Source organism: Vitis vinifera, chromosome 1 (genome assembly GCF_030704535.1).
Source record: "Vitis vinifera cultivar Pinot Noir 40024 chromosome 1, ASM3070453v1".
Taxonomy (NCBI): domain Eukaryota; kingdom Viridiplantae; phylum Streptophyta; class Magnoliopsida; order Vitales; family Vitaceae; genus Vitis; species Vitis vinifera.
In genome coordinates, this window is record NC_081805.1 from 3,852,276 (window position 1) to 3,876,824 (window position 24,549).

The 24,549-nt window shown below is 36.4% G+C and overlaps 3 protein-coding genes across 13 annotated transcripts; all 3 read right to left on the bottom strand.

Moving 5' to 3' along the window:
* LOC100262985 (E3 ubiquitin-protein ligase RHA2A) lies at positions 1–2,534 on the bottom strand. Its single transcript, XM_002283471.5, has one exon. The coding sequence runs from the start codon at positions 789–791 to the stop codon at positions 303–305; it is 489 nt and encodes a 162-aa protein (XP_002283507.1). The 5' UTR covers positions 792–2,534; the 3' UTR covers positions 1–302.
* A 4,105-nt stretch (positions 2,535–6,639) lies between these two features.
* On the bottom strand, positions 6,640–16,293 carry LOC100252483 (nuclear poly(A) polymerase 1). 7 transcript variants are annotated; one of them, XM_010664280.3, is made up of 13 exons: positions 16,086–16,293; positions 15,384–15,995; positions 14,569–14,646; positions 14,346–14,453; positions 13,084–13,146; positions 12,819–12,980; positions 11,108–11,221; positions 10,957–11,019; positions 10,538–10,867; positions 8,587–8,751; positions 7,667–8,497; positions 7,103–7,176; positions 6,640–6,984 (listed from the first exon to the last, which is right to left on the bottom strand). In XM_010664280.3, exons 2-13 carry the CDS (start codon positions 15,498–15,500, stop codon positions 6,939–6,941), a joined length of 2,151 nt encoding a protein of 716 aa, XP_010662582.1. In that variant the 5' UTR covers positions 15,501–15,995; positions 16,086–16,293; the 3' UTR covers positions 6,640–6,938. The 7 variants fall into 7 exon arrangements, with proteins under 7 accessions (XP_010662582.1, XP_019074620.1, XP_059594676.1 ...); XM_019219075.2 differs by lacking the exon at positions 14,346–14,453; XM_059738693.1 differs by having other exon boundaries at positions 6,640–7,176.
* Positions 16,294–17,182: 889 nt separating this feature from the next.
* On the bottom strand, positions 17,183–23,896 carry LOC100254326 (2-oxoglutarate and iron-dependent oxygenase domain-containing protein CP2). Of its 5 annotated transcripts, none has more exons than XM_002283546.4 (9): positions 23,470–23,896; positions 22,398–22,445; positions 21,110–21,286; positions 20,866–21,016; positions 20,666–20,752; positions 19,887–20,011; positions 18,266–18,384; positions 17,596–17,707; positions 17,183–17,505 (listed from the first exon to the last, which is right to left on the bottom strand). In XM_002283546.4, exons 1-9 carry the CDS (start codon positions 23,752–23,754, stop codon positions 17,470–17,472), a joined length of 1,140 nt encoding a protein of 379 aa, XP_002283582.1. In that variant the 5' UTR covers positions 23,755–23,896; the 3' UTR covers positions 17,183–17,469. The 5 variants fall into 5 exon arrangements, 4 of the variants coding, with proteins under 4 accessions (XP_002283582.1, XP_010662518.1, XP_059594691.1 ...); XR_002029824.2 differs by having other exon boundaries at positions 17,488–17,505; positions 17,596–17,702; XM_010664216.3 differs by lacking the exon at positions 17,183–17,505 and having other exon boundaries at positions 17,603–17,702; positions 18,266–18,374.
* Between the last annotated feature and the right edge of the window lie 653 nt (positions 23,897–24,549).

Here is a 24,549-nt window from a genome sequence, read left to right on the forward strand (position 1 = left end):
TGATACACAAGAACCCTCTCCATTATTAAACACCCAAAATTTAAAAAAATAAACAAAAACAAAGAAACTTCTAAAATTTACAGCAGTAAAAAAGAACCTTCAAAGAGGCCTTCAAAAAACAAGATTAAAAAAAAAAGGAAGTCAAGAGTCAATACTGCCAACCCTCCTAGACAAAAGAGAAGACGACCAAAAAAGGCAGTGAAAAGTGAAAACCTTTTTTTTTTACTCTCGTCACCATCATCATCATCATCATCATCGCCGGACACATACATGCACCCCATACATCACATGCACAATACCCATCATCGCAAAGAGAACCAGGTGACCAAGTCCCCACCGACGCGACGCTGCGTGAGGGCCACGCGCTCGTCGGAGACAAGGGGCGACCGACAGAGGGGGCAGTTGAAGTTGAGGTGATCCAGCCACCCATCGAAGCACTCCTTGTGGAAGACATGGCGGCACGCTAGCCTGCGCACCTGGTCGCCATCCCTTAACCTGCACAAACACACCACGCAATCGGAAGCGGCGCCACCATCCTCACCGTACCGATAAGAAAAGACCCTATTGAGGTTGAGCTGCTCCGCCAGAACTATCAGACTGGCCAAACCGGAGCCCACAGCACCCAGTAGCCCATCCTCCACTTCATCCGCATCGAATCGAGAGAGGCCCATGGACTGAAATAACCCCAAAAGCAAGGACCGAATATAAGCTACGCAGTTGGCGATGATTGCCACCAGAAGTAGAGGGATCGAATCGGATGAGACATCGTTCAGCTGGCTCTGCAGACCCATCTTTCGCCTCCCAACTCAAAAAAGAGCGCTTTTCTCCTCCTATGTATATATTTTTAAGGTATGAAGAGAGGTACGAAGAAGAATAATAAGATGGTGGTAATAAAAAGGGGAAGAGTGGGCAGGAAGAAGAAAGAGGCGAGCGGAAGCTTTGATGTGTAAGTTTTGAGGGTAGAACGGTACGGGTAGGGGTGCGGGCGTTAAGGGTGTGGGAATGAGGAAGCGGTGTTTTTTGCGGCCTAAAGAGTTGGAGATTTTGGCTTTCATCAAGGCCATGTGGTGGGACCTCCCCTATTTGCCTCTTGTTTGTTTTCGTCCATCCCCCCCACTTTCTCCATTCTTCCTCTACATCCTCATCCCCACCTTAAGTTTAACCTCTTCCTTTGCCCTTTTATAATGTCAGTAATTTAGAAAGTTAATTTGATGAGAATGTTGTAAGTATAACCCCTTTTTCTTAAAAAAAAAATAAAATAAAATTGGGTGGAAGTCAATAAAATAAAATGGATCCAATCACCACCCATCAGTTGACAATCATTACAAGATTTGGGAATCTTGTTTATATTATTTAGCATTCAAATCAAAATGCATATAATAAAAAGCTATGGGGATGAACAAAATTTAGTCATAGATCATTGGTGAATTTGGATCTTAATCCAATCGATCCAACCCTGTATGCTTTCAAAGTTCAAAGATGAAGTAAAGAAAGGGGAAAAGTGGATTGTGGTTAGGGAAGCATGATTACCTTGTAACTCGCTTCCAAAACCTATTTAAATGCAAATTGGGACAACAAACCATGTGTGCAACACATGCTTCTACTCCTTCATCCCAAAAAAAAAAATGTGTGCCCACTATGCCTTTTCTCATTAGACCTGCCAAATCCATTCTATTCATTTTTTTAAGGGAAAAAAGCAAAGAAAGGGCATCTAGAAAGGAATTTGATAACAAAGCACAAGTCAATAAGAGGGCCCTATTGAATTCAAGTTGAAACCCAGGACAAACCCCACCTAGTTCTCAATAATTATCATCAACTCATACGAGCTGATACTTCAATGTGAAACCCCAACCCAACCAAAATCGTAACTTTGGGAGAAAAAAAAATGAAAAATCACTCCACACAGTGGCCAACATAAGCAATTTGGCATTGGAAATGGAGAAGTGGATGGGGAAAAAAAATATTAAATGGAGATCTTTAGGAGCATTTTCATTTGAGGAAACCCATAAGAGGTGTGAGCTGGAACCCTGAAACAACAGTGCACACATAGAGATGGCGTGGAGACCTTTCCACCTCTATGTCACCCTCCGCGTCCACCAGAGCCAGATACCCCCAATTTTGTCTGCTTTCACTACAAAACAAAGTGATTTCCTCATCTTCTGCCCCTTTCTTCCAACTTCTCACATTTTTCACTGCTCATGACACTGCGTCCAAAAGGAATCCACACCCAGTTTTATCTTCCATTACCTTGCTTCACCCATGTGATCAAATCCGCAAACAGACAACAACTCTCGGTAAACCCCCTCATTTAAAAAATTTAGGGTTATGCTGGGGGCTTGTTGCATTATGGGTGGTAATCAATATAAAAATGGGCAATAAAAATTGTCACCATATTCTACAGCATAGATTGGGTTATTAAATCAGGAACAACACTATTAGTAGAGGCGGCATATGGCGGTGGGCAAGATTAAGAGGATTAAGGCGTGGACCAGCCCAGACAGAGAGATTTGCCGCGATCTCCGGTGATTAAGATTAATATAAAATGAGAAAACACTCAAGAGGCAGGTATTAGAAATGAGGAAAAGGGGGATTAGAGAGAAGAGATGGGGATGATGGGGAATCAGGGCCGTAGGTGAAGATACGCGTATCCGCCGACCACGCTTGGAAAGAGGAGTTTATAAAAAACACATGAGAGAGAAAGGAACAAGTGGTGGTTAAGGGCTTAAAGTTAAAGCTAAAGTTCAGTTGGGATTGCATGGATTTCATTCATATTTTTGCCAGCTTACTTTCTTTGACTTGTAACTCTCTACATGGAAGCTGTCCTGGCTGTCCTCCTTTTCATCATCATCATCATCATGGATTCATCACCACCATCCATCGATATAATTAGAATGGGTAATTCCATCTTACCTTTTCCTCCCCTCAGAATCTTCCTCTACACTGCCATCTACCTGGGTTTTTTGTTTTTCTCTCTTTTTTTTGGGACTTTCCCGATTGGACAGTTCCCCAACATTTTCACTTTACCATCTAACAATCATCTCTGAAGGGTGAAAAGTGAAGACCGAGGAATAGCTACTGATAGTCTGATAGTGATACCTGAGCAACCACTTGGAGATCAACATGGACCATAATCCATGACTATAGACAATTGATGGTGTAAAAATTGTAAATTTAGGATTCAACCTATGACATACCTTGCAAAGCCTCTTAAGGAAAGTTCTTTTAAAGCTACTCCCAAAACTCTAAATCTATGTTTAACCGCTTGTGTCGGCTGTCATCCATTGGGCTAGAGGTTAGAGCTCCCAGGCTCTCAGCTCTATGGAAAAATCATTATTCTCCACTGTTTCACAAGTCAGCCTCAAACACTGAAATTAAGTGTTTAAGCTAATAAAAACAATAAGATCTAAAGTTTTAGACTAATAATCAGATTGTGACATTCCACTGGATAATCATACCATAATCATGCCCTCGAATGGTTCCATGGTTTATCCTTGTTAAATCTATTTAGCTCCTACTTCTAAAAAGTTAAAAACTTTTTTTCAAATTTAATAAAAGTTTTATTCAATTACTTTAGCTGATAAACTTAACAAAAAAATTTAATACCATATAAAAAATCGCATATGATGCTTGGGTAGGCTTGGGAATCGTTTTCAACGGTTGAATTTGGTTGGATTTTACCAACTCAAACCTGATTTAATGTTTTATAATATTTATAATACATGTTATCTTATATAATAATATTTATTTTTATTTTTTATTTTTTTTAAATATCATATCATATACTTTTACTTTTTTTAAAAATATATAAATTTCTATTTATTCTTTTATTAGTATCTTAAAATTTGTGTTATATTTATTATTTAAATTTTTATATAAATACATTAAAAAATTTCAAAAAATATTACAAACGAATTTTAAATTGTATTACCCAATCAACCTAAACTCAACACAATCAACTCAAATCTAAATCAATCAACTTAAATCTAACCCAACCAATCTAAGTTTAACTTGAACAACTTGACACTTAACCCAAGTTTAGAAAAAATAAAGTTAGGTTCGACTTAAATTGAATATCTCAAATTAGATGTCGGCTTGGGTTAGGTTGGGGTTTAGATCGAGTTAGGCTTGATTAGTCATTAATCCGATCAACTCGTCAAAGTTGTAACTTTAGTTATTTATGTGAGAAAAATACTCTACAAACAGATATTTTAGATTTTTTTTTCCTGCAAATTATGGGATCAAATTTTTTCCCGGAGTAAGAGAAACATCATCAGCTCTCTCGGGTCCCTTCTAGAAACATGCGCATCATTTTTATACAAAGCCATAGAAATTTGAAAATACGAAGGGTATTAAAAATACACCAGACGACATCAAACCCAGACCCAATATAGAAGATAAGAATGTTTGAGGAAAATATTAAAAAAAAAAAAAAAAAGTTAGCCCTTCTCTCCATCTCTATTGAATTAACAATGTAAGTGCATTATTTTTTTTTATCATATTTGTCACTCTCAGATTTCAAGTTGTTTATCACAACGTCAATAATTTACAAAGTAATTGGAGTTAAATTTATATGTGTATAAGTCCTCGGAAGAGTGTAGACAAACTTTAATAATGACAACGATGATAATGAAAAGGACTTGACAGAGACAATGAAGACTAAGACACACAGGAAATGAATATGGAAACAGGTCGATCTCATTCAAAGTCCTCCCACTAAAACGAAGTGTACCCCCGCCCCCTCATCCCTTAATTATTAGCCCAATTTATGAATTAATAAATTTTAATTACTGGGAAAAATTATTGCAACCCACGAGGAGAGCAATGAAGAAGTTTTTTAATCTTTTTATTCTTTTTCTTTTTCCAAAAGCTTTTTAGAAATTATTGAAAGAGAGCTCTAGAGTCTGGAAAATCTGTCCCAATTAGATGAAAAGAATTGCCCTGGTGAGTTGCAGTGTGGATGATGACAAAGAAGAAGAGTAGCAAGGAAGAATGAAAGAAGAGGTGGCTGGGGCCAGTAGGAGGACCAGGGTTATTCTATCAGGTAGATAGCTGTTAGGTAGATGGGCATTGGAAGAGTAGAAAGTTGTAGAACTAATAGAAATTTTAGAAAGTCACATCAAGTGGTAGTGTATAGGATGGGCCGAGGCATTCACAAGACTCTTGGCCAGAAGTGTTTGACGAAAGATGCTTACTCTTGTCATTAGGTCTAGCCTTCTAGGACAAGTGATAATCCCAAACTACTTTCTAACCCATCCAACCCCTTCGGATAGAAGATAGATAGATCTCATAGAAGTGTTCCTTGGTGGCTTTAAAGTTGAAAAAGTACGTCAGAAGTGAATCCCAAGATTGTAAGAGTCAAAAAAGAATCATAAAGAAGCTGCAGTTTGAACAGGAAGGATGGTAGGCCTCCAATTCACGATAAGATGGTCCCCAACCCCATACTAGTTCATCCACCTGGACCTGGGCTTGTTTTCAGTGATATAACTCCAAAAAAAAAAAGGAGAAAAATCAGGCACACAAGGCAGGCAACATGTAGCATGTACCATGCAACAGAGTTTGATTAAAACAAGTCACCATGCCAGGCCCTGATCATGTGATAGTGTGGTTGTTTTGTTGCTACATTAGCAAGATGATGCTTTGGGCACCAAAATTTGGACACGGCAGGTGTGGTAGCTCCTTGGCGCCTGATTTTGTTGGTGGCTGCCATTGGATCAAAGACACATGCACAAGCAAACACAGATTTTTGTTGATTGATTCAAATTTGTCTGGTTTTAGATCTTCTAAGATGCCAAGATTCCAGACCCTTCACCCTTCGAATTGACAGGTTCATGCATTCAACTACCCCACACCACCCCCCACCCCCCCACTCCTGCAGTTTGGATATTGATATAGCTTTGGAGGATAATGGCCTGGTCAAGCCTGCCCTTTGTTTCACACAGCAACTCTAGTACCTGTTTAGACAAAATTCAATTAGGGCATTGAAAAAGTGTGCAATACATTAGGTACAACCAAATTATTCTAGCATTTCTAGTAGACTCTTAAATCTACTCATTGCTGCATATGTTGCAAAACAACATAAGAAATTGATACACCTCCAGTGTTGTGCTGGCTCACGCCACAGACTATTCAGTGATCCCACAGAAACCAGAATATTTTTCATCGAAAAATAAGGACCTTAAAGAGAACTGATGAATTTTATATGTTGCTGAATAATCTGAACAACTATAAATAAATAAATGCAATTCTAATAACATACTGTAAACCCATCAAACAACTTAGATACAGCCAAGAATTTTCTCCAGGTGGACACCAAAGGGCTCTGGAAACCTTGAGCCAGCACCCATTCAACCTTTATGGCTCAACCAACCAGAAAAAAATGCTACCTTGCTCAATTTTTCTGACTTGATAAGCACAAATCTATCGCAAAACTAGCATTGAATTGCTGAATCTCTGTACCATAACTCCAAGTTGTCACATGCCAATTTGCCTTTCATACACATTGTCAAGCCATTGTCCAAATAATAAAGCAGGCCAGTCAGCGAATACCTCAATGGACCACAACCAATGTGTGCCACCAAATATTTAGGAGCAGAAAAAAAAAAAAAAAAACAAAAACAAAGCATGATTGTGCACTCCAAGTAGAAACAATCAAGGTCTAAAGGATTATTTGTTCCAAGATGAGTATAATCAATCTAAAGACCACTCCTGCCAAACACACCTTTATTTTCATTACCGACAATTTAAAGTAAATAAACAGGAGAAACCTGATATTAATTTATCAACTGCAAATAACTTGAATATACAAATCCCTCCAAGCAAGACTATTTAACTGCTACTATAAGTTGCTTTTCCAAAGCATTCGAACTTGGACAAGACCAATAAGCAAGGGTTTTACACGAGCTAAAGTAATCCCTTCAACTGCAGCTAAGGTACATCCCTCAAGTGCCCTTGCCTCTTGCTTTCACCAAAGAATTCACACTTAACCTGCAAAGAAACAAGAAACAAAGACTTGTGTGATCAAACCCCAAATAAGAATAGATGCAACCACATAATAGTTGCAGGAAAAAATCTATGAACTATATTCCATTGACTAATAAATGACCTGATAAGGTGCTTCTGTGGGGTACTTGATGCACCAGGATTTCCATGGTAGAATGGAGCAGTCAACTCAGCATCCTATGTTCAGGTATAAAGATAAAAGAATGTCATAAATGGCTGTCTCTACTACAGTTGATCATAACATTGACTTGATATCCATAACAAAACAATTATTTTGCAGAGAATAATAAATTTTGCCCTAAAGAATTTCAAAATTTTAATAACATTGACTATTTGCCAAAGTTCAGAGCAGTTATTATTTATAAAATAAATTATATAGTCAAAAACCAATTTGATATATTTATTTTGGTTAAATATATCGATTTTGAATCTATGGCAACTTAAATTAGCAAAAAAAAAAAGGTTTAAGCTTCTTAATAAATCCCCTCCCTCACACAAAAAAATAAAATAAAAAAATGAACAGGAGTAGAAATCTCAGATGCAAATTTGGAGGTTGATGAACCAACCAAAAAGATCCTCCCATTCAGATATAACCAACAAAAAGGGAAAACCACAAAGGGAAATAAATAAATAAACAAATAAAGTCTACAAGGTCAACTGATTATACCTCAAGCTCCTCTAAACCCCCATTTTGAAAGAGACTGGAGCAAGGACTGAACCCTTGCCCTGCTGCTGCTGCTGCCATCCCTCGCTCTGCTGTTGAGGACTGCACACAATTGACTCTTTTACCCACATCAAAATTCTGGACTTGATCAACCAACCCTACTTGAGACTCACCAACTTCTTTTGAGGAACATTGATGAACAAGTGGCTCAGAGGTTGTCTCAATAACAAGCGCCCTTCCTAAACTCAAGGAACCACTAGCAGAAGATGCAGCCCCAAGGGGTTGGCTGCATCTAGCATATCCTTCAAGCTCAATACTATTGTGTGAAGAATTCTCAGATGAACATATTACCTTGGTTAAACTGTCCCCTACATTAACCTCAACCTGTTCCAGTTTTACTTCCCCTTGCAAATCTGACTCCACATTCTCCACTAAAGATGTGGATTCTCTTGGGTGACTCCCAGCATCTATCTCATCCCTTTTTCTCTTCTGAGAGTTAAAGCCCATTGGTTTTGAAACTTGTCCTTGTTCTCCAGCAACTTTCATGGGTTGGGGAGGCCGGACTCCACCAGGGAAGACAAAATTTGGGATGTTTTTGCGTCTTATATGGCATACATGGATCCACATTCCTCGTTTCCAGGATGAATACATCCATACAGTGTTCTTAAAATCATCAACAGTTAACCTTATATCAAATTGTTCACCTTCCTGGGCAGCACTGCCTTCTTTCCGCCGTAAACCCATGAAATAACAGTAATGGAATGATCTGGATGTGTCAGAAAACTCTGCAGGGTGTGGATGGCACTGAAGCATACCACCTGTGTCCCTCTCAATCTACAGGTTTAATTTTAATAGCCAAAGTGAGGAGAGATTGTAGATAATTGTAACTGAGCTAATCAAATTAATAGAGAAAGTAATATCACCTTCCGAGTAAGTAGACGAAGTCGAGATTCAACCCAACCTTTCCAGTTCCTCAAGTCAACATCATTCTCAGCAGTTATATCTATCTGCAGATAGTTCTTGTATGCTTCAAAGAAAAGGAAAGGTTCAAAAAGAGTGATCCAGCCAGTGTTTTCTGTCTCCATCTCCTGCAGTAATTGCAAGTCATCAAGCACAAAAGCAATATTCTAAACCAGAATAACTCAAGTCAATCATCAAAGTCAAAAACCAAATTAACCAAGGGTCTCAGCTGCAAACAACTTGAAGTGACAGAAACAAAGAACACTAAAAAAGGATTTAGATTTGGCCCCACTAATGACATAGTAACATTTTAAGAAGTATCAGTGTTACAATGCACAGTGCATTTCACATTAGTTTTTTTTTGGTTGCTAGCAGTAAGAAACAATAATAAAAACCGACTTTCCACCTTTTATCATCATAGAAACAATATTATCATAATTGTTGGCAATACATACATCCAAGTCACTTTATCAAGCAGGCTCCCTTAGATCAGTTTTGTACTAAAACACCACAGACCCAAAATAATACAACCGAAAAATGCACAGTAGATGCAAACACCACTTCAAAGCACCAAAACAAACATAACTAAATGTCATCCCCATCTTGTCTAAGCACTTGTACACTTGATAGGATGGTATCAATCCATTTATCAGGATTGGATCTGCGAAACAGAACTATATGATCCTACATAGCAACTATATCAGCCACTATTGGTATTGGAAGCCAGTGATATGGATAAATATCAGCTCATACTCAAGACCACTGACCAGACTACATTAGCTCAGGTCTGTCATTTAGCTTGATGAACCAGAAAGAAGTAAGATTGCCATAATGGTAGGTAAACTTTTCAGAAGCCAACTCTTGTAATTCATAACAGAAAAGGAATTCCCGGCATTACCAATTGGTAATTCCACTTTTTCAAATGAAAATGGAATCTTGAAAAGGGAAGCTATCAGTACTTCAGAATGTAGTTTGTATAATTATGACTATGATATCAGTATGTTTGCATGACAGGATATAAATGAGATATGGACAACTGTGCCATTTTCCAGTAAGGACTCAAAATATATGTCATATACAAAGAAAAGAAGACAAATGAACTGGGTTAAACATTGTTTATCTTATTTGAATGCAATGATAGAGTAACATCTCTAAACCATTTTCCCAGATCTAGTTTTCCCTAATACCATAAGCAAACAACAAAAAGCCAAATGAAAGAACAATAATAATGAAGCTCTGAGTACAGACAAAGGATGTAAAACAACAGCCAAGGCAATGGAAACAGCTTTACTGACTTATAGTCATCAAAACTTGAAGAGGAAAATATTTAACATTGCAACACTGGAGTAAATTTGTAAAAGCATACACCATTTGATCAACTTATGCAATGTTGCATGTCAATACACACTGAAATAATGCTTGCAAAAAAGAATACACAAGTTGCTCCAGATCCTGGAGAAATAATTGATGAGTCCATAGACGATTCATAAACTAAAAACTAAGTTTACAGTCAACAGAAAATGCACATAAGAAAAACATATTACGGGAAACATGAAGAAATGATAATTCTATTAATTGAGAAAAGCAACACCTATATTTTACATCACAAAGACAAAATTAACTAATGCTATTTTCCAGTTCCGATAAAGTATCACTGAAGAAGTGGAAAGGAAATCATGGAAAAAATTTGTTATGAAAACCTGAATAAATCAATTAAAATGAAACAGTCAGATAATCCACACCTCCAGAAAACTGCAGTTATGACAAATTATCACTGAAGAAGTAGAAAGGAAATCATTGAAAATTTTTGAGTTAAATAACCCTGAACAAACCAATTAATAAGTGACAGTCAGTTCTTAATCCATATATCCAGAAAACTGAAGAAATGAAATGTGAAATTCCACAAAAGAATACCTTAACTATTTCATTTCCCCTCTGAAGCTCTTCTTCCATAATACGTAATGTGCTCCAACTAACATTGTAGCTTGAATTCATCGAAGGATATGCAGGAGTTATTATAGGCATCAGATGGTTCCTATCTTTGATGTTTCTTCTTGGATCCCAAACAGGAAGTCCAAGGCATTTTTCTTCAATAGGACATAGCATAACTGGATTAGGCCAACGCCACTGCGTGTAGACCCTGAAGAACCGAGATACCAAGGTACTAGGTACTGCATTTGGGTATAGCTGGCATATGCGAGCAACAAGCAATGCCCAATTTATACCACCAAGGAAACCAGAAACCTGTGGTCATGATAGAGAATGCACCAGCTAAAACATAAGAATAAGAATAGTGAGAAGAATGATAAATGGTCAGAGGTAATACTCCTTACATTTGAATAAACCCCACGCCGCTTTGCCCAGAATCTCATGCATCTCAATGTAGTGCGAAAATTCTGAACCAGAAAAAAAGAAACATAATCAACAATACATACAAAGCAACATGAAGCATGCATGTATTTGCGTTAAAGCAACAGTGATAACCTGAATATTTGGGACCAGGCGCAAAATTTGATCAGTAACTCTGCAACCATTGAGGCTACGAACTGTCTGCTCATCTACATTTTGTAGTATTGTTTCTTGTGAAATATCCAAGTCCTGTGAAAAATTAACATGTTAAAGTAACAAACATAAATTCCAAAACAAATTCACAAGTTAGACACATTAAAAACAAATGAGGTACTAAATAGAACTGCCTAATTTTCTGCAACACTGATTAGAATGACAATGTGGATTACAAATTATAAAATACACAACCATGACAGCTCATTCAAAATAGACAAAACCAAACTTCAATGATTACCATGAAGGGTGGGAAAAAGGCTCTTCAACTTTCATAGCCTGAAGAGTCAAAACCATTCAAATAATTGCAAAAGTGGTATCACAAAACAAAACATAATTTAAGGAAGCTAAAATTTCTAGGGTCAGCTCATGGTCGTCACCAACAAATGCTGCCAAGACATATCCAAAACATCTATGTACTTTCTCAATGAAAATAAGAAAGTTAGAACAATATCCTTCCCTTCTTTTACCTCTTTTCCTATGAGGTTTCCAAATGTAACCTCAACAGCCACAGACCGTCAGTTCAAGAAAAAAGCAAAATGTTGGTAAGAAATAGTGATCTTTGCGTATTATAGGGTTCTGGTAGCCTGGTACAAGTCATATATGCTTGCAGAAGAACAATTTCTCTCCTATACTTGTCTTGCCAGCTGTTCATGTATTTATATAGTGTCTCTAGGTTTGTTTTAACATTTCCCAAATTTGTTGCTTTCCTATTATTTTTGCAAATATTCTCTAAACTTGCCAAAATACTCATAGCACAAGAAACTCCCTTGACTTTGCTTTTTTTGCTTTAGGCCTTACAGAATTCATGTACTAGTTAGTGCCCAACTTAGGAGAATAAAAACCAAATCCTAAGAGGAGACAAGCAAAATAAAAACAACCATCAAACACAGCTGCCACACTCTCCAGTCTCATCAAAGATCGAGGGACAAACCGAAGAAGATGATCTCCGTTCCATTAGAATCCACCAAAGAAAGTACATTACATTTGGCTAAAGAGTCCACCTTATCATTAGCATTCCTATGGATATCCACTCGAAAGATTTAATTAACGAACTTGAGGGCACTCAAAGAAGCTTTCTCACATTACTCTGGGTAAGTATCATAGTCTGCAAATTTTGAGCTTTTAGACTACAACATTTTTTAATAAGCAAATAAGATGTTATAAAGAGCACCAAAAGAAGGTGCAACCCGTGTGCACCAATTGCATAAAAGGTCAACAAAAGGAAAGGAAAGGTTTTCTTGCACCTTAAGACAAATACAAAACATCAATAAAATCTATGGCCTTCCATCTCCTACTAATCTACCAGACCACTAAAACCTATTCATGAAAACATTTTTTAGCTGCAATTCTAACTGGTTTAAACTATCAAAAGATCTTTTAATATGTTCCTTCCAAATAGTCAAAATAAGCTTTTAGACCATAATGTGCCCCTTGAAAAATTAAGCAAAACCAAGAGAAGCTGATTGACATTTTTGTACAGGAATGCTGTAGCCAATTTTAGAATCTTCTTTAACCGCATTGTCAAAATGAATAGAAAAGCAAGGAAAGAGAAAATGACACTTACTTCAGAATACCCTGCACAGGAGATGCAAAAGCTATACTAGAATGTCAAATTGGAAGCAAAACTTACTTCAGGAATAACCCAGAGTGATAGTCTTGCATAAAGAAGATCTATAGAAACCCCATTGAACTTGAACTTCATGACAGGAACATGAGCATCAGGCACAGGATGCAGTTCTTGTACTTCAGGTGTTTCTGCTAGCATCCTATGAAGTTCACCGAAAAAATCTTCCTGCATTGAGTATAAAAAATAATATTTCATCTCAGAGTTCTTTTAAGTAAATAAAACCAGAGTTAAGAACTGTCGCTCATCTGGAGGTAAGTTCTTATCTCACATCTCGAGTAGCATGTCTAGGTCCAACACATAATGTGTCTATATCAGCACCTGGGCCATGCACCTATTTTACAACCATAAGTAAAATCATTAAAAAATATATAAAAATAAGTTCAACAACTTAGTGATATAAGCAGAATATTGGATATGAAATCTTAAACTCAACTCCTGAGCTATACATTTACAAGGTTCCCCTTAAAAGGCCCAGCACTATCACATGCACAAATTTTCAAATTTGGATGTATTTATCTCCCTTTTATCTTTATCCATTAAGTTGGGGCACTGGCCTCTTGACAGTTTCATTGTTCTCTGAGTTTCAAGACTCTCCCTCCCTCCCCCCCTCCTAGTATGATGGAGCACACACATATGCACATTCTCTCTACATAAACATAACTTTCATGTGTGCATGTCATCTTCTAGTCAGACAGAACATGCACTCTTTCTCTCCCCCCTCCTAGTCAGACAAAACACACACATGCATATTCATGCATGCAGGTCAACTTCCAGTCAGATGGAACATTCTCCCTCACTCATACACATTCATGCATGCACGTCACCTTATAGTCCAATGGAATACACACATTTACAATTCATGTGGCATATATCATCTTATAGTTGGACGAAGCACGCATACTCTCTCTCTCAAACACACACACAGACATTCATGTGCACTGGTCACTTTCCAGTCTGACAGAGCACACCTTCATTCACAATAATGTTGCTTATTGTCAAGATGGCTAACCCATGGGATTGTATACAGTTATATTAGTTGTACTAAATGCATGTTTCTAACAAGCACACTCTCACTTTCTCTCAGGCACACACAGCACATGTCACCTTCTAGTAGAAGGAAAACACCTTTATGGCTTTATTCACTAGAATGTTGCTTGATGACAATATAGGTAAGCCATGAGACTGTACTACAGTTCTACTAGTTGCTGTGTCATCTGGGCTGAGTGATGGCTGAGGCATGATGATTACAATCTTGCAGCATTATGAAGCTCACCAATCTCCATGGCATGGCATTCAGAACCATATGAGCAAATATCAAGAATATAATCATCACTCCAAAGCCTCTTAAGAAAAGAAAATATCCAGACTTAAACAAAGAAAATCCTAATTATTTCACCTGAAATTTGGATAGAGTTCAAGTAAACTAAATTGTTAACTCAAAATCTCTAATTAGTTTATAAGTAAACATAACAAGAAAAAGTAGAGGAAAAAACTATAGAGGATTAAGGGAAAAAAGGGCAATATGCATACACCCAATCGATAAGAACCAAACGTGAAGATCTTTGCATTTGCTTCATGAACCAGCTGTTCATTAAACCCTTTAGCACGGCTAACAGTTTTCACCCATACCTTCACTATCTGTCATTCCACAGTAATTAATATAAAACCAAAGAAACTACAAAGAACAAGTACAAAAATTGAAAATTTTCCTATAAGAAAAGATACTAGAATTATATTGACATAACAACTCAACCTGATCTACTCTCCCTAGAACTTCCTCCCTCCTTATAGCTTCTTCCCGAGTTTCATACAATCCAGAATCTGCAAGAAACTGATCATCCAAACTTACATGAATATTGATAGGCAAAACATTCCATGATTCTGTTTTCAGTGCTTTAGGAATTCACCAGTTGGTTGCATAGAAAAGGCACAAAAGGTTAAAAAAATGTATTAAAAATTTGAATCTTAGATAGATATCTTACAATTTCATTTTTTTAAAAGGGACTCGACCACAATACTTCCCAGGAGATAGATATCTCACCATAAGGACCAGAAAAGCATGACCTCCACCAAACCTGATATAAGCAGCAATCTATTGCTGTTGGAGGGAAGGCATCAATGTTACCCTTGTAAACTCATAGTGTTTAACAGCCCCAATGGACTGGTCACAACTTAACTAGATTTTATCCACTCTTCTAAGAACTAATTGATTGAGTATGACAGTGGGATTTGGGACCAAAAAGTAGTACTGAGTCATGAAAATGGTTGAAGCCACCCAACATCATTGGAAATGGTTTAGGCAAGGGACCAGAAATAAACCCGAACAGCATCTTCTTGATTTAAACCAACTTGTAGAGAGATGGACCAGGATCAACCATTGCCTAACCCAAAGAAAACTTTTCTTTGCTTCTCTCCCGCAACCAAAACCACATACATCATACAGCAAAAAATTCAAAACATATTATATTACCATTCCTTTTGCGCGTTTTCTTGTCAACCAACCAGTACCGTACAATAAAAATTACAGTAACAGCAAAAATACTCCTCATTCTACATCCAAAAACCAACCTTTTCCAATTCTCGGGTCTTAATCAGATCAAACTCGGTGGGCCCAGCAGTTGAAATAGGCTCCGATACTCCAAGGCACAGAGTATTCACCTGATTACTTGCTGATACGCTGGCCATTAATTTTTTCCCTATTACAATTCTGAAAAGAGTAGAATGGCTTGTTACACCCAGGCACAACCACAAAAAAAAAAAAAAAAAAAAATGCTTTTCGGAATTTTCTCCTTCCCAGATCAATAACAAGGGCTCTTAATCATTAAACACTGAACAAATAATAATAATTAAAAATATAACGGAAAAAAAAAAAAAAAAAAAAAAAGAAAAAAGCAAAAATCTTGCGATCGCAGGCAAAATGATTCATTGATTTGAGAGACGCAGACGCCAGAGGCTACAACCAAAAGAAAGCGTACAACGAAAACCCTAGCCCGCTTAAGACCATCACATAACACAGACGATGCACTGATACAAATCCAACACAAAACATACAAGAGAATTATTCTCGGGACAAAAAAGACACAAATGTAGAAAAAAACATAGAAACCCTAGCTCAGAAACTGTCTTCCAGGGTTGGATTTGAAGAGAGGGTATCCGACTCTGAGGAAGCGAACGAAAGACCTGGAAAAAGCAAAAGAGATTAAAGAGATTGAAGAAGAGAGAAAGAGAAGGATGATGATTTTTTAAAAGAGAGAAGAAGATTAGGCTTACAGAGAGTGATGAATCGGCAGATCTATGTAGGAAGCGATGTGATACGCTTTGGTGAGCTGTGTCCACTTGCCTTTCATGCCAGACATTTGTAACGCCCGCGTTTCTGCACTCTGGTATTTGTATCCCTCCTCTTCCCAAGCTCTCGCTTTTTCGTTTCAAATAACCTCTTTTTTTTTTTCTTTTTTTTTCTTTATTATTGTCTTTCTTCTGCCCCTATAAAGATAAAATAAATAATCAATTTATTAAATCAGAAGAAAATCCATTGATAAATTACAAAATTCAATCCAATAACTTCCGAAGAAAAAAAAATTAAAATGTTATTTACTAATTATAATGAAAAAAACTGTCAACGAATAACGATAAAAACGTAAACAAAATTATAATTGTTAAAAATATTTAAAAAAATTTTAAAATGATAATTTTTTTTCATTTTCATTTTTAGGATAATTGAATATCGTTTTTAAGAAAATTGAAAATAAAATAAAAGAATAGAATCACAAAAATATCTTGTTGTCCCTAGGATATAAAAGCAATACCAATATTGTATATAAGAAAAACAAATATTAATATTAATATAAATATAATATCTTCGTGTTTGTATTTAACATCAAATATTATGTTAAAAGCATTATATAAATATTTTATTTATTTGTTAAACTATGAATTATCATAAATGAATATAATTTTATCTCATAATAATTTATTTGATTAATAATAAGTATAATAAAATATTTTATAAAACCATTTCAAAATATAAAAAAATGTAATTGAGATTATATATATATATTTTAAATTATTACTTTTCTTAATAAAACATATTTTCAAGAAAAGAAAAGAAAAATTAAAAACTATTTTTAGAAAATAAAAATTATAAAATATTTTCCAAATCAACCGTTTTTCTACCCTACATTCCTTTGCCTCCTTTGCCAACTGAGCCAGATCTTGAAGTACGAGCATCTTTTCCTGATTATTTAATGAGATTTCTAGCTTTCCACATGATTGAGAGGCAAAATGTTTCAAGTTTATTCCAGGCAGTTTCCACAATAAAGCCAACCAAAATGCTATATAGATCCAGTAGCACACCACTGACAAATAAGTTTGCAAAGAAACTATTTCAATCAGCTGAAATGACCATTTATTCATAAGTACAATATATAGTTTAAAAGGGGATCCTCAAAATGGTAAGGTGAAATTTCAGGCCAGATGCTAAGTTGGCCAACCTATTTGAATGTACAGCTATCTTGCACAGGGAATGAAGCACATTACAAATGGACAGCCTTCAAACCTTTCGATATATTACTGAAAAAGAATGTTTCAATCTGTTGATGGGACGAGAATTGCACTACTTTACAATTTCCTAAGCAAAAATTGCACATTCATCAGCTCATGGAGCAGGATTTCCATCCCTCTTCAGTAATTCCTGAGGAAAGTAAACATTGCAGAATGTAATTTACTTAGTAAAATGCTAAGGTTTCAAGCGTTACTTTCTATGATCAATGTTGCACTATACCAGTTTGGTGGTGGCAACTGCTACACGCTGCCTCTCTTTCTTCTCATGTTGGCACACTGCACACCAACTAGAGAAATCTTTCTGATATTTCTTCAGCTCCCTAAAGACTGCACTGAAAAAAGATTCGAAATGCAATTTGAGCAAACAGAAAACAGCATTAGATGTTCAATAAACCCCTGTGATATATGTTATTCCAAACCCAAGAAACTCTTGGGATTCCAAATAAAGTACATTGGACGGCCTCATAATTCTGGAGATTTTTTATCACACCCCCATCTTTCTTCGTTTGGGTGCTTCCTCGTGTTTTCAACAAATGCATAAGATTTTAGAATAAGTTCAGGGTCATGATCGCACATTGACTGGCCAATAAAATGATATTTCAAATATAAGCATCATACACCATGACAAACAGCATACAAATTTCAAATGTGACAAAATGAGAAACTGTTTATTCATTGATTAACCTCAACAAACAGCCCTGGATTCCAAATGGCAAGAAACAATCTACCTCATTGAAGAGGGGTGACTCAGTCAGTCATGCTGTTCTCCAACCACAGAAGGGAGAGAGTAGTAATATTTCAAAAAAATGGTTGAGATGCAGTGGCACTATCAGAAATTTTAACCTAAGTTTTATATATTTACCACTAAAAGAAAAGGAGGACAAATATACCTTCTGCACCACAATAGTAAGTTCATCCTATGCCCAGATGTTGTGGCTCTAGCACCATGACGATGACGACCACAATGAAGAACTGCATGTCCTGGAACATGGTAATAATCTAAAATTTCCTAAGAATAAACCCAGCAAAGCCTCAATTAGTGTCTTCCACAATTTACAGTGACTGTTAGCAGAGAACCATAACATGTCTATAACTGAGTATATAACTCATGCAGCTTGAACCAATAGAGTAACATATATAAATAATTATTTAGAATAACCAACCAAATATAAATAACCATTTAGAACAATCAACTAGCAACCATGTTTTGGGCTTAGTACTTAGCCAGCCATTTTTTGAACAGCACCATGAGCCAACCTAACTCTCACCTTACCTGAGACTAGCATAATACAGTTTTGCATATCAAAATAGACATTCCCAAGTACCACATAGCTAACAGAAAGAGCTTGAGAATAGTGTAATATATCCTCAGCGCATCCAGTAGGAAACTTTCCCAACCAAGAGTGTTTCACATGCCACGGCGATCAAAGCCTATGCATGTATAAGGCAGCACCATGGAGGGTCCTCAACCAAGAAGGCATATAAATAACACCCATCTTCCCACCTTAATGTATCTCAGATAAATAAGGGTCATGCTTAATTGAATAAACACTAAGGGGGCTTGCATGCCAATGGCGTTATCCTTGAGTTACACTGGTCTGTACAGGCAGTTGTATGATTTGCCAGATACTAGCACATGGTGCCTAACATGTCAAAGAACCAAGCACATAATGCTGAAGACATCCATGCACAGTGTTGCCCAATTCTTAGGCCAAATGAGATAGGTGACTTCAGGAGCATGACCCATAATTTTGAAAGGCGCAAGGCATGACCCAAGATACATGCCTGAGCAAAGTGAGGCACAACCTAGGATGCATATTAATTTTGTAAAATATGATCTAAAATTCAATGCAAGCAACAACAAATTCAATATTCCAAGCATTTAAAAGAAATATCCAACAAAAAACTAACACAAATATGAAAATTTTCAACATACAATCAGGAATTTAAAAGAATAAAAATGCTAAAAAAATAGACAAAGTGTGTGCCTTGGCAAGCAAGACGCTATAGTTAGGGATTGGTTGCTCCTTGGGGCTAGGCATGCCTAAAACACACCTTCAACAACTATGCCTAGAGCCTAGGCTGACAAATATGAAGAATTGGAGTAAAATGATCTTCCAAAGAAAATGATGAAGTAAAATTTCCATGCTATATAGCAAGGCCTAATCCTTGAGATACACATCTAGCAGCAGCATTCCTAGCTTTTTACATCACTTGTCCTTGAGGCTGCCAACCTCACAGGTTCAGCAAAACACCCTCTGTGTAGATACTGCACTTAAGTTTTTAAGTCAGGCGCTTACTTCATGCCAAGATATGACACTGGGATTGGCCAAATTGAACCATATGTCCCCTTTAAAATAGTTAAAGGAGTGCATAGAAGCAATCCTATGGAAGAATGACTTCAATGGCACAATGTATACGCATACTTGTCCAGACTCTCCCATGTATCTCTGTATGCTTGTGAGTGTAAAGGCATACTGCATTAATATAAAATATTTAAGGGCAGTGTACCTCTGCTCGTGCTTCTGTATTTACATGTTTATCACATCGAATGCCTCGAAAGAACAATTCTCCACCAGAAAATTGCTGACCCAAGCAAACATTTAAAGAGACTTCTGAATCATCAACATGAAAACCTACAAATGTAAAGTTATTTAGTTTTTTTCAAAAGCTGAAAAAGACACAAGTTTCATTTCTAGAATTTTGAGACAATAGCAAGAAAATAAAGTCAGAATTCTATTTTAAATAATGATTATAGAAACCTCAAAACAAAACTACAATGACTGAGGGATGTAGAGGTCCTTCTTCATGTAATTCAAACTTTTAAAGGTAAGTAATTTGAACTCCAGTGTACAAAAAAGCTATAAAATCCAGTTAATTATACCTTGAATGCAAAGAAATACTAGTTGATTGTCTCTTTTCATACCCTTTAGGAGAAACTCTATTCTTCTATTATCAACACATATCCCATCTTTAAGTTAAGTTGTATAAAAGAACCCTTGAAATTTTTGCTATATATGCAAGGGGATTCAGGAGTTTGCATAGGTAAGAACTTCTCTGTCTCTTCTTCCAAGGTCTGTTGTTTGTGGTGTAAAAGTTTTTGTTACAGAAAATTTCAGGATCATTTTTCCATTGGCTTGTTTCAAGTGCAATGGACGTCAGGAATCAGGACAACTTTGCCTCCCTCTATAATCTTTTCCAGTTTCCATGCAGCATTAAGATTGTTTTGATCTTGATGTTCATACTGGAGCATATGTATAAAAATTAACAAAAAAGGAAAAAGCACCTACCCAGGTCCAGATCCCTATCCATTCCATATTCAACCACAAAACCATGATGAGAATCCAGAGTGGATCCACCAAAGTCAGGAAAGAAAACTGCGGCCAAAAAAGGAAAGAAAAATCCAACCACAGTATGAGAAGTCCATGCCATCAATTGACTGTTTTGCATTGCATTTATATTCCTAACATAAATAAAAGAAAGATATTACCTCTAGATAGAGGACGTATAAAGCTATCCATCAACTTGTCAAGCATGGTTTCCAGGCCAAAATCATCAAGAACAACACCATATTTATTCATTGTATTTGGTCGCATGATTCTGAATTTTGTGTCATAGACCCATTTCTCAAAATTTTCTACCTAAGCAATCAGAGCCTGATAAGGAAACATAAAAGCTAAACCACAGGGAAAGAGTAGAATTAACATGCCAGGTGGGAAGAAGAAAGATGATACCTCTGACATCAACATTTCACAGAAACACGGTTGAAGCATCTCAAAAGTATAAACTCCAGGAGAGCTTTCGGATATTATACTCCTAAAACCCTCCTCTGTATTATTTTTTATTGCTTCTAGAAAGGAGGGGACAAAGAACTTCTCAGCATTCATGGCATAGAGCTCCCTATGAAGAGGCTGCAAAGAGGAAAGAACAAGTAAAGGAAGGGGAAAATATGTAGAAGCTAATACAGGGATTTATGTAAAATATGTGGAAGCTAATAGGGGGATTTATGTTCATAATATATGCAGAAAAGGAAAACATGAACAGTTCAACAGAGATCAAGCTTTAATCTTACTCTGGCATTTCTTAATTCCTATAACATAGACACTTGCAAGGCATGTCTTCACTTTCCTGTTCTCACACCAATTAAGGGTATCAATATGACTAAACATAGAAACAGCATGTCTTCACCCCTATTCTGTGTTACTGATAAAGAGTGCAAGCTAATTGGTAATTATTTCCCCCTCTTCCCTATACTTCCCTCAATTTGATCAAATTGGTAATTATTTTCCCCTCATTCAAGGAAAGGAACTCTATTAGGGAATAGATAAGAATGAATGATATATACAATCCATTCATGTGATCTTAGTAAGGTTGACTATATAAAAAAAGGAGAGTTTTTCTCATTTTATATTGCTTCTCAAGCGGGTTACATATAAAAAAAAAAAAAGAAAGAAAGAAAGAAAACTAAACTAAATCTCATAGGTAAAGTCCATCTTTGGGTATTGCTAATTCTCGTTCTGTCTCTTTCAAATATGAGACACTTGAATTCAAAGAGACAAAAAGATAGAAGCCTCTTGATATGTACAATACATTCATGTGATCTTAGTAAGGTTGACTATATAAAAAAAGAAGAGAGTTTTTCTCTTTCGGTCTCCTTCAAATATGAGACAGTTGAATTCAAAGAGACAAAAAGATAGAAGCCTTTTTAATTCTGAAATCTCATATCTTGGGATTTCATCCAAGCCTATTATTGAGCATGTAACTAACTCCTCCTGCCTTTAAGCATTATCCTTCAAGTTGTTGAGAATGTTTCCACCTACTAGAGCACTGCTCCATTAAAATACCAAGGACAGTTCAAAGGTATTGAAACTCACAAAATAATACAAATTCTTGTGGCATAAACTGTTACCACCGAATTTCTTTTGAATGACATGCTTCCTTTAGCATCACCACTAAAGCAATAAAAATTATTACACTAGCTCTAAGTTTGAGAACTCTCAATTAAAAATTCATGGAAGATACCTGATATCTCGACATAATCTTCTGCCGGTATTCTCTCTGCTTCTGAACCTGTTAAAATGAAAGAGTCAAAAAAAAGGATCAAAAATTGTTTCAGGTAAATTATAGATAAGAAGACTTTCAGTTAAATGGAAAAGCAAGTGCCATCCATCATGCTGCATGTCATTATTCCTCATCCGTTCACATGTACCAGTAACTTACACTAATTAGTTACCAAACGAAAAGGGCTGTAGGTAGTTTATGCATCTATGCCACTGCATATAAAGGAAAGTAAAAGAATCCCACAACTAGTCATAACAACGCTCTTTACTTTATGCATATTTATCAGACACAATGAAGAGCATTTTTTTAAATTTAAATAGCAAGATCCTTTATCCATTAGAAGCAAGACAGTAGCTAGAAGAAGCGTTGAAAGAAATTCCCACAGTAGACTAGGAATTAGATTGGAAAATGATTAAGAATATCAGAATTGAAAAGGGGAAATTCCCACAAAGGCATTATTAGTTGCCAAGAAAATTATAGAATATAAACGGGGCAAAGATATGAAGTTTTAGGCAGCACAACTACCCTAGGTCAACATCACCAAATAGAGATTGTTACAGAAAAGAAAAGTTTTTGGACTTGCATGCGGAGACATTATTTCGATGCATCACATCAAATCCACGCTTATTGAATTATCGAGTTCAGTATTTCATTTTGAGTTTCCTTTCCCTTTTCCACCACCTCAGTGTATCTGCAACCAAACTGCGCTCCAAACCCACGCTCGGTTGCTGAGAAAGTGCAAGAAAATAATAGGAAACAAAATTCTGGGTCTTAGATTTTCTATAAATTGAGACATAAAAACAAAGCCAAAAACTCCCCGTTCTCTCGTCAAATCAACATACGTATAAGATGGGAAAAAGAAAAATTATTTCCCTTTCTTATCCTCCGTCCTCTGAGCAACCAAACCAACTTCAATTCGAAACCCTTGAAACAGGTTACAAACTTAAACAAACACATTTCCACGAACAATCACCAAACAGAACTCAAATCCACCGTTTGTTTTCAGAAAGAAAAATGCCATAAGAACACTCACTCGATTCCGTTCAGCCTCATTCGAGTACCGAAGCAGAATATCCCTCATGTACTGAACCTTAACATCACGTCGCGCATTCAACATGAAGGGAGGCAAGTACTGCTCCAGAGAGCTGAAAAGCAAAGGACTAAACTCCAATTGAAGGTCCTCGTAGTTGTCCGGCTCGTGATCGGTGTTCGGGTTCAACCGGAGCCTGTGAGTCGAGCTCGGTGCAACGACCCCGTTTCCATCACCGTTGCGGTTCTCAGGCTCTGTTCTTCGCTCCACAGAGGCATCCACGGACATGGTTTTGGAGAGAGAAAGTAGAGCGAGAGAGTCGAAATTAGGGTTTCTGAGAGAAGAAGAAGATAATATAGTAGTTAATAGTTTCTGTTTGTTGCAGGTTAGGGTTCGGTCTGGTGTATTCGGTGGCACATTCTCATGCTTCGAGTTACATCTGGACTGTCCATAACAGATAGGATTTACGTTAGGTGGGACCGTGGTGACGTGGACGGGCCAGATGCAAAAAAAGTAAGTTCTGTTTGAAGATTTTAGGGTTAAAGTTTTTGCATATGTAACGGGAAAAAGAGCGTCTCCCTATATTTCTTGTATGATATGGACCATATGGTCTTTTTATTCGGATTTATGTGTAAATTCAATTTTATAAAGATAATTCAAAGAAATTAAAATATCTTACTTTAAATTTTAACAATTGTAATTCCTTACTACCTTCAACCTCTATAATTTTTTTCAAATATTTTATTTTTATTATTTAAATCAAAATTACATTTATTTTTATTTTTTTAAATAGTTGCTACTAACCTCAACCTTAAAACACCCTCTAATTATAAATGTAGTTAATGAAACTTATCTCCTTCAACACATTAGACGATGAGAATAGGTCATTATCACCATAATTTGCATTATGTATCTCAAACTTTAGAAATGGTAATTATCATGAACTAATACGAGTTAAAATTGTTAACCAAATCATACATTCACGACCTGATTAGTTACTAAATGTGATCCCTACTTCCATGGAATACACTAATATTCAACAATCCATCAATCAGAATAAAAAAAAAAAAAAAAGTTACAATA

Bases quoted from the DNA above. Each gene is read 5' to 3' on its own strand.
- LOC100262985 (XM_002283471.5), bottom strand. From the start codon at position 791: ATGGGTCTGCAGAGCCAGCTGAACGATGTCTCATCCGATTCGATCCCT.
- LOC100254326 (XM_002283546.4), bottom strand. From the start codon at position 23,754: ATGTCCGTGGATGCCTCTGTGGAGCGAAGAACAGAGCCTGAGAACCGC. The intron at 21,017-21,109 runs GTATCATCTTTC...CTGATTGCTTAG, and splicing joins GTGAAATGTTGATGTCAGAG to GTAGAAAATTTTGAGAAATG. The intron at 17,708-18,265 runs GTATATTTGTCC...ATCTTTTTTCAG, and splicing joins TTACTATTGTGGTGCAGAAG to TGCAGTCTTTAGGGAGCTGA.
- LOC100252483 (XM_059738693.1), bottom strand. From the start codon at position 15,500: ATGGCCAGCGTATCAGCAAGTAATCAGGTGAATACTCTGTGCCTTGGA. The intron at 10,868-10,956 runs GTAAGGAGTATT...TCATGACCACAG, and splicing joins GGCGTGGGGTTTATTCAAAT to GTTTCTGGTTTCCTTGGTGG. The intron at 8,752-10,537 runs GTATTCTTTTGT...CAATTACTGCAG, and splicing joins GGGGAAATGAAATAGTTAAG to GAGATGGAGACAGAAAACAC.